Here is a 10367-nt window from a genome sequence, read left to right as displayed (position 1 = left end):
TTTTATTAGTCCCCTACCAACCAAGTTTGCACTCTGTCTGTCTGTCCAGCAAATCCGTTTTCTACCCATTATTTCTTCATGCTTGAAAATATTAATTTGACATTTGGGATATTGCTTTATCATAACAAGTTACAGATCAAGTTTGAATTTTGTATCAGTCTGATAATTTTGTGCAGAGTTATGGTCCTTGGACAATTCCTTCAAATAATCAGTTTTCCACACTTTTTTTGTCATGCTTGTAGATATTGTTTTGATATTTTAAAAAAAAGTTAACACCATGACAAGTTAGCATGTTGTTCCAGTACAATTAATTTTTAACCAATAGGGGAGTATGTATTGCCATGCAATACTGCCTGAATGCTTGTTTTATCCCAAATTAATCACTTTACTCCTTTAAACAGAATTCAGGCTTCAAACCTGCATAGAAGGTACCTTTGGAACTAACTAAATCTTACCATATGTGGTATGGGCTATGCTCATTGTTGTAGGCCATACAGTGACCTATAGCTGTTAATTTCTGTGTCATTTGGTTTCTTGTGAAGAGTTTTCTCATTAGCAATTATACCACATCTTCTTTTAACATATTATGAAGGAAACTTTTGAATTGTGTTAAAATGCATAAGTATTACTACTTCAAAACAAATTTATATCAATAGCAATCATACCACATTCTCCTTTTAACATATAATGAAGGCTACTTTTGAATTGTGTTAATGCATAAGTATTATTACATCAGAGCAAAAAGCCACAGTTGTTGCTAAATAGAGGTTACAAGATGACTTTTGTAGTAGGTTCTATTGTACTTTAAATGATGTTGTGATCTGGTCATGTGTTTGTATAGTCGGTAATTAGGTCTCCATATCTGTTTTTGTCGAGCCTGCAACTTTTGTTGCAGAAAGCTCGACATAGGGATAGTGATCATACGGCAGGGGCGTTAGCTAACTTCTTAAAAGCTTTATATTTTAGAAGGTGGAAGACCTGGATGCTTCATTCTTTGTATAAAGATGCCTCATGTTACGAAGTTTCGGGCAGCCACATGTCAAATGTCCTTGACCTCATTTTCATGGTTCAGTGACCACTTGAAAAAAAAGTTCAGATTTTTTGTAATGTTGAATTCTCTCTTATTATAAGTTATAACTATATTTGGTATGTGCGTACCTTGCAAGGTCCTCATGCCCGTCACAGTTTTCACTTGACCTCGACCTCATTTCATGGATCAGTGAACAAGGTTAAGTTTGGTGGTCAAGTCCATATCTCAGATACTATAAGCAATAGGGCTAGTATATTCAGTGTATGGAAGGACTGTAAGGTGTACATGTCCAACTGGCAGGTGTCATCTGACCTTGACCTCATTTTCATGGTTCAGTGGTTATAGTTAAGTTTTTGTGTTTTGGTCTGTTTTTCTCATACTTTATGCAATAGGTCTACTATATTTGTTGCATGGAATGATTGTAAGGTGTACATGTTTAGTGGGCAGATGTCATCTGACCTTGACCTCATTTTCATGGTTCAGTGGTCAAAGTTAAGTTTTTGAGTTTTGGTCTTTTAATCTAATATAAGATGCCAAAAGGTCAACTATATTTGGTGTATGAAAATATTTTATGATCTACATGTCAGTCCCGCAGGTTTTATTTGACCATGACCTCAATTTCACGGTTCATTGCACAGTGTTAAGTTTTTGTGTTTTGGTCTATTTTTTCTTAAACTATAAGTAATAGGTCAACTATATTTGTTGTATGGAAGCATTAGCTGTACATGTCTGCCTGGGATGGTTCATCTGACCTTGACCTCATATTCATGGTTCATTGGTCTGATTTTAGCTATCTTGGTTAATGTTAAGTTTATGTGACAGTTGTAATTAAGCTTTATACTTAGGACTATCAACATTATATCAATGATTAGCAAAGAAGGTGAGACATTTCAGTGTATGCACTCTTGTTGCCTTACTCTAAGGTTATGATGTAAAAGATAGTCACTGATTGGTCTCTCCCCAGTTCCATTATCTGTCACTCATTTCTGTATGCAGTACCCTTAGTCAAAATTTACCTCAGACTCGTTAATAAACATTGCAAAAAATCACTTTTTTTATGTAGTTGCTGAACCATGAAAATGAGGTCAAGACAATGGCCTTTGACAGACAGAAACTTCAAAAAATAAGGCATCTCTATATACCAAGTATGGTATTCCACTTTCTAAAATATAAAGCTTTATAGTAGTTAACTAAAGCTGTTGCTAGCAGATCACTATTTCTATGTCAAGCCTTCTGCGACAGAAGTCTTGACAAAAATAGACATTTATTATCTTCAACAACGTATGCACAAGGTTCTTATATGGCAATAGCTGCTCAAAGTCTAGAAAGGTTGTGAATGAAAGGAAAGCTGTTCAAGATCTGCAATCAGCACCAAATTCCATAAACTGTAATCCAGAGATATAGATATAGGAAGATGTGGTGTGAGTGCCAATGAGACAACTCTCCATGTCTTTTTTGTAGTTTTGATTATGCAAATGTTGAAATTAAAATAATAATGGATGTTACATAAGTGAGACAATTATTCAAAGTCAATGAACCATGACTGAAGGTACATGGTTGAACAATCTCCATGGAAATGAGATGTGCCAATGTTATTACAACTGTCTACCAAATACTATTGACTTATCATAAATAGTTCCCTTTAAACAGACCTTTACACAAACATTAATTTTTTAAACTACTAGAACACACCCGTGATATTACGGGTTCGTGACTGAATTAAAGTATATAACTATGCGCAAGCCTTATTTTAGTATTAGTATTGTCATCTGATAAAGTCATGCCGATTATAAGATACACAGTTTTTCTCTGCTTTCAAATCTTTCTGTTTAAACCCGTCGAACTGGAACTTATCAATTATTGGTAATATTAATTATTTGGAAAACGAAAGGTCCTGGAATGGAGTCTTTTTTAATCAACAGCATTGTCCTATATTAGTTATAAAAAAAAGTTGAATTCTTTGATTCGCTGTTTTACGTCATGCCCTCTAACGAATTGAAGTGTATATAGCATATAAGTCCTAAATACACCGTTTGGTGGTGCGCCTGTCAGATTCGGGACGTACAGATAAGATAATAGGTAACAGGTGAATATACTATTGGTATCAGTATCGGACTCGACCCGGAACTTCTTAATTATTGGCAATATTAATTACGTGGAGGACAAAAGGGCCTGGAGTGGTGTAATTTTTAATCTACACCTTTGTACTATATTAGTTATATATAAAGTTGAATTCTGTGATTTGTCGTTTTTACGTGATGACGGCTGATAATTTGGACCTCGTAATTTTAGTATTATAGATATAAAATTTCAAAGTCAATAAACCATGACCAGGGGTTTGGATTTTATGATTTTCATGGAAATAAAACTTACAAATACCAATAAGTTCCATACCAAATATCATTGACTTAACATTAGCAGTTCATCTAATCACACGAACTAAAACATGCAAACTAAGCAAATGTTTCGAAGTCAATATACCATGACAGAGGGGGCGGGCCAAATATTTTCCATGAAAATGAGATATGCCAATGCTTATACAACTACATACCAAATATCATTGACCTACCACTAGTGGTTCCCCATAAACTGACCCAATCACAAACTCGTACATGTAAACTAAGCAAAAGTTTCAAAGTCATTAGACCATGACTGAGGGGGCAGGATCAAATAATCTCCATGGAAATGAGATGAGCCAATGCTAAAACAACTGCATACCAAATATCATTGACCTGCCACTTGTGGTTCACCATAGACTATACCTAATCGCAAATTAATACATTGTGAATGATGACACCGGAAGCAGCATATCTATGTATTGCTTTATGACTCCGTCAAGGAAGACATCAAAAACAAGATAGGTCTCAATTGACAGAATTATCGCAAGAATTACTTCCCTTGTTTCTCTCCATATTACAGTAACATTGGATCAAATTCTTTCATAAATAAGACAATTTCTGCTTGGCATACTATACAGTAAGGGTTTTTCTATTTGTTGAAAACTAAGGTTGTCTATAATTGCTTAAATTCGCTTGATTTGAACTTTGGTAATTATAGTTGTCTCATTGCCAATCATACCACATATCCTTATTTTTATATACTAAATGATAGACTTTAAAAGAGTTTACTATCTTTTAGCCTTTTTTTATTCATCATGAAGATCTGCATTTCAATTTGGTTTAAGCTAAATAAGAAAACCAACCTGTCAAACCAGTGTAAATTACTCAATGTCAATCGATACTCTACCAATTACCAGTTTATATGACCTAAGACGAGGTATCTGACATGAAAGACGGAGTCAGTATGTCAATAAATATCGAGGCTTTAAAAACAAGAATGTACTGTCCATAGAACATGGATGCCAAATCCACACTATCATTATCTATGTTCAGTGGACCATGAAAATGGGAGAAAAAACTCTAATTTGGCATTAAAATTAGAAAGATCATATCATATATAGGGTACATGTGTACTACGTGACAAGTTGATTGGACTTCAACTTCATCAAAAAATACTTAAACAACAACTTTAACAAGAAGCAGGCAGATATATAAACAAACAAACAGAAAACAGATGCACAGACCAGAAAACATATATAATGTCCATAAATGGGGCATACAAATTAAGAAATAATAAAATAGAGAAAATAGTTTATTCAGCAGTACAATGTATATGAATAAGAATGTTAAAATATGAGGTAAAAATATAAATATGTCAAAAACAATAACAGCAAAAAAACAAATACTGGAATCTATATTACATATAAAGGATACAATCTAAACATTGGAGCATGTATATTTGTAGAACATAGGGCTAGTCAGTCAGCAGTAAGGGACTCTTTATGCCTCGGTCACTCAGTATCTACTAAAGATTTACTATTTGTAGAACATAGGGCTAGTCAGTCAGCAGTAAGGGACTCTTTATGCCTCGGTCACTCAGTATCTACTAAAGATTTACTATTTATAGAACATAGGGCAATCAGTCAGCAGTAAGGGACTCTTTATGCCTCGGTCACTCAGTATCTACTAAAGATTTACTGTTTATAGAACATAGGGCTAGTCAGTCAGCAGTAAGGGACTCTTTATGCCTCGGTCACTCAGCAGTAAGGGACTCTTTATGCCTCGGTCACTCAGTATCTACTAAAGATTTACTGTGTCATGCAAAGACTACCAGTTTAAAACTAAACTTGGTTCTTTTAATAAAAAGAAATTCTTGAAAAGAAAAATAACAATTATGTGTCAATAACACAGGCATGCACCAATCACACTTTAAATTGGCATTAAAATTAAAAAGATCATATTATAGGAACATGTCACTTTTTGTGAACTAAGTTTTAAGTTGATTGGAATATCAACTTCATCAAAAACTACCTTGATCAAGCACTTTCACCTGGAGAGCGAAAGATGGAGGACCGAAAAACATTATGTCCCTAGGTGTGGGATAAAAATTGATTCAAATGAGTACTATATTTCTGCTATATATGACAGATTGTCTCTATTTTAACAATACTTTCAATTACAGGGTGTATGATGTATGTGTACCTTTATGTATGACATAGATAACCACTGATGAAAACAATCACATAATTATTGGACTAGTTAATAACATCTGTTTACTGAGCAAAACACACATATTAATTACCTAAACATACAGTGTTACATTTTATACATATAGTGTTTTTATTTATAAAGCAGCAGGTTATTCATTGTTGATAAAATTGATTGCTTGATGAATGCTTTATTCCACATCAGAACAAAAAGGCTATATCATGGACTCATAGTTGTTGATAAAAATATCTTTTTTGGTTGAAATATAATTCAAAATACTGAATTTAAATTTTCAGTTCCATATTTGAAACTATTTAAAGCCAAAAGAAACATATTTTTTATTTAAAAAATCACTCTTCCAAAATAAAACTTCTAAAACACTAATGTATTCTCAGTTTACCAAACTTAATACTCCCATTAACACATAAGCTTACTACTGAAAATGGGAGATAACTCATTACTTTTTTTTTTATTATTGTGGAAAACTAGATTTCAAATCCATTTAAAATATGTATAATGTGTTATTTCAATCCTTTATGATTTTTTAATTGTTTGCATAATATTTTTCTATAGTGAAGAATTATATTGTTAACTTAGACTGTCTGTTTCACAGAATTAAAAGCAATCTATAAAAAAAAGTTGACAAATTTTCAACCAAGTATTATAAATGTTCTATTTCAATCTTTTGTTACAAACAAATACTTATTTATCACAGTTTATCTTAATCAGCAGTATTCTTACTAAAAGCACTATAAATCTAATTAAAAAATTATGAAATTAAAGAATTACAAAAATAAAGTTTAACACACTCTTGAACAATCTTGTGAAAAATACAATCATAACAAAAAACATCTTAAAGAACAATTCAATCATTTTAAAGCAAACAACAACAACAACTATATTGCAGTAATTATTATCTGGGGAAAATATGCTAAGTATCTGATCCCCCTCAATCTCCTTAAAATACTATGGGATGATGATTTTTTAATTAATAATCAGCGTTCTCCCCATGTATTATGTTGCTATTTGAATAGATTATAAAATGAAATCTTTTTAAAATTCAGTGTTATAATGTTATGGAAACAGATTCATTTCAAACCATATGGTGCTATTTGAAAATACAGGGAAGACCAATATGATAATTGTTACATATTTATATCCTATAATGTATATATATAATAAAAGACTTACATGTATGGTTTTAATACTGATTTATTTTTGGCAACAAAAATTTTTGACAGATAAGTTATTGAAATTTTGACAAATGATCATCTACTAATGTATCTATTTTATTTCATTTTTATCTATGAAACATCGTTTAAATTTGTATTAAAGATTTTATCCTTTATTTCTAGATCTTGAAATTTTTTTTTTAGAAAGTACAATAAGAAAATACATATTGATGGTTATTTGTTAAACATAAATTTGTTGTAAAAAAATCTTAAATATTAATAATATTGATGGTGTGTTTAAAATCAAAACTGACCATATTTCTGAACTGCTAAAACATCTGACATAATAATACAACATTATAAAAATATTTTAAAAGTTTTCCACATTATTTTTAATTTACAAAACATTCCCTATACCAAGAAAAAATATTTTACACAATGTAAAACATCTCAAATGCCAATTTTCAAAACATAAATCACAAAATGTGAAAAGATATTGCATCAACAAAAAAGTTGTTCTAATTAAATGAATTCCAACAATATAATACAATCTACATGTACATCATTCTACATCATGATTACACACGCTATCCATAATATGAAAAATTCAATTTTAAAAGAAACACTGTAATTATCTCCCTTGATCCCAAATTAAACAACATCTTAATTCAGCATTAATATCTACAAAAACACATGTATTATGCCAGGAAATATTTGGTTAGTACATTTTGTAATTAAAAAAATTGTGTATTAGAAAATAAGAAAGTTGCTGTAAATTTATAGTTTTACTGTCAATTTATGATTTTTTTTACTTTAATATTAAATCTATTTATAAATACATGTAAATCATGACAATAAAATAAATTTGTGTAAACCTTATGATGTTTCTATCCTTATAAAGATTTTTTAATTAAGGAAGAAGTGGTCATCATAATTAAATTCAAATCACACACATTAGTAATTTTCACTCTAACTGGTGATTTTTTTCTCTTTTGCTAGATTTTTTTTTAAACTCAAATGGTAAATTTATTCAGATATTTAATCAAATTTGCCAGTTGACTGAACCACAGTGCTATTAGAAAACTGTCATCTTTTCAGAAACAATCTCTATTCACAGAGCATCTAATCTTATGACTGAAGTAAATTGTTTATTAACATTTTCAATTATAAGTTAAAAACTTAAACAATATCAAGTCATAAGAATCCTTAGTAAAAATAACTAAAAGTTTGAAGCGTTAGTTATAAATTTTGAGGAATTGGGGACGGGAATGTTTGTGGTAAAGGTGAACCTTCAGGGTGGTTTAATCTCGCCATTTCTTCCAATGCACGTCGTTTTTTTATTCCTTCATTCACTTTATCATAGCTTGGATGATTAAGTTTGTAAGACAGTTTCCATAGTAATGGTTCTGAACGTGGAACATATTTCTGTCCTAATGAATCTATTTTCTGGTTGGCTGGTGGAGGCGTCGGTGGAGCTGGTGGTGGGGGTATAAATCGGTGTTCATACTTCTTGAAATTTTCTGGTGGAAGAATATTGCCTAAAATGTAAATAGGAAGATTATATTAAACAACTACATGTATTGAGATCATCTCAGTTATGAAGATAAAATAATTGTTAAACACAAGCAATTGTTATGCGATATATATGATATATTCTTTGTCAATTACAATTTACAAAAGTACAAATGAAAGGGTTAAGCAATAGGTTACATTTGTAATTACAATATACAGTTTCTCTTTATCATGTACATGTATGCACCAGTCTGATTGGTGTTGGCTAATTACATTATGTACCTTACCAATAATTCAGTTTTTTTTTTATTTTTGTAATCTTTCTGAAAATTTCTTTTGAGTATCTTGTAAAATAATCAGATTTTTTTTCTTCAGTAAGTTGACTGCAAGGTTTAAATGTCTCCAAAACATTTGACACTGGCCTGTTTAAACATTTCCAAAAACCCCCAAAAAAAATTTAAACACGGTGTGTCCTGAATTGATCTTACCTAACTCATCGAGTGGTGGATTTCGAGCATCACTTTTTACTCGTAAACGTTTGAAATCTTTAACATCTGCTCTTGTCCTATTAATTGCCAGAGCCTCAAACTTTTCATTTCTGAATACTTTAGACTCCCGTAAATATTTATCAAATGTATGAGCACCAACTCTAGATGGAGCAGGAATGTTCAATGGGTACATTGTTGCTATTATATCCCCAATTTTTCTTCCTTCAGCAGTATTATGAAACCCATATTCCTTTCTAAAATTTCTCCACACATTACTGTTGAAATTTGAGTCTGAATTTAAAGGAAATGGTGGTGCATGCTTCCCTGCTTCCAACCATAGTTTATATCCCATATGAGGATGACCATGTACAAATTGTTCATGGTCTGTCCTAAGATAGTGACTACATTCAATGTCAAGCATAGATTTAGGTTTTCTCCTCGAAGCAAGTTTTTCTGTTGGTCTTGGTGTAAATCCTGTGTATTTTGGATTTTTTTCTCTCATTAAAGATTCCCTCTCCTCAATGGTCGGCATAATGACATTAGCTGACATCACAGCTTGTCAGAGGACAAATTTTCTGAAATGGAAAGAATTATATTGGTTAACTAAGAGTTAATTAGCCATCAATGGTCAAGTTTTATCAAGGATTTGTATAGTAAACAAATCTTTGGTTTTATGAAATGGAAAATAGTTTGGTAATTTAAGCATTTCAATAAGAATCTGACTGTCAGGCTCTTCGTACTCACTATCTATAAACGAATATATTACAGTAAGAGACAAAGAAGCAAGGCTTAGAAGTAAATAGTATCTCGCCACTGTAAATAATACTTTTTTTTTTGTTCATACACTTATATGGTCTTATATTTATCTTGTTCAAGCGGAAGTCAGAGTAATCTCTGACTAACATTTTATATCATGTATATAATTGATATTGTTTTTTATTGTATTTTGTATATTTTATTAAAACCATGGAAATTTCAATATTCAAGCGCAATGGTGTCTATGAGTCTTTGGATCTTTGGTAGAAGTTGCTGATGGTGTTCACCCCAAGATTTTTCTATAAAATAAGCTTTATTCTGTTTAACAGTTTAAATTTACATTAGGTTTACAAGGTTATCTCCCATATCTGTATCAAAATGTTGCAAAATATTCTTTCAAATATATAATTTTAGTATTGTAGCTGAGCTGTAACACATCGAAAAATGTTAGTTTATAATCTTCAATATTCATTGTACATGTTTCATCTCAGACTACTGTAACAAGTCTCAGCCTCAGCAGAGACATATAATATGTATTATATATGTCTCTGGCCTCAGGTTTAAATATGAAAAATTTCCGATAGATTACAAAAATAAGACACTATAATTTACTTAGAAAGATAATAACGTGAATTTAAGTTCTGACGTAATTTTCATTTACAAAATACTTACCTTTTATTTTTATAAAATTTTAATCATTTTTTATTGGTGAGCCATCATATCGTGAAATTGTATACACGTCGTCATAACAATTCTAAGTCACGTCAAATCTCGCAGGTGCTTGTGCTCTTCTTTACGGTGAGCACACTCCCGATAATTATTTACATTAATTTTCATTTAAAAATATGTGTTTAGACGGTTA

General features: G+C 31.2%; 1 protein-coding gene across 1 annotated transcript; it reads right to left on the bottom strand.

Moving 5' to 3' along the window:
• Positions 1 to 4668: 4668 nt before the first annotated feature.
• On the bottom strand, positions 4669 to 10294 carry LOC134683382 (testis-expressed protein 52-like). The gene is made up of 3 exons (XM_063542661.1): positions 10178 to 10294; positions 8750 to 9324; positions 4669 to 8287 (listed from the first exon to the last, which is right to left on the bottom strand). The coding sequence occupies exons 2-3, from the start codon at positions 9297 to 9299 to the stop codon at positions 7989 to 7991; spliced, it is 849 nt and encodes a 282-aa protein (XP_063398731.1). The 5' UTR covers positions 9300 to 9324; positions 10178 to 10294; the 3' UTR covers positions 4669 to 7988.
• Between the last annotated feature and the right edge of the window lie 73 nt (positions 10295 to 10367).

This window comes from Mytilus trossulus, chromosome 9 (assembly GCF_036588685.1).
Source record: "Mytilus trossulus isolate FHL-02 chromosome 9, PNRI_Mtr1.1.1.hap1, whole genome shotgun sequence".
In the NCBI taxonomy this organism is placed as follows: Eukaryota; Metazoa; Mollusca; class Bivalvia; order Mytilida; family Mytilidae; genus Mytilus; species Mytilus trossulus.
This window is presented reverse-complemented; position numbering and strand designations above follow the sequence as displayed.

What these genes read in the sequence shown, in the direction of transcription:
- LOC134683382 (XM_063542661.1), bottom strand. Translation starts at nt 9,299, where the DNA reads ATGTCAGCTAATGTCATTATGCCGACCATTGAGGAGAGGGAATCTTTA. An exon ending in TCCACCACTCGATGAGTTAG is followed by an intron (nt 8,288 to 8,749) that starts GTAAGATCAATT and finishes TTTACATTTTAG; the next exon opens with GCAATATTCTTCCACCAGAA.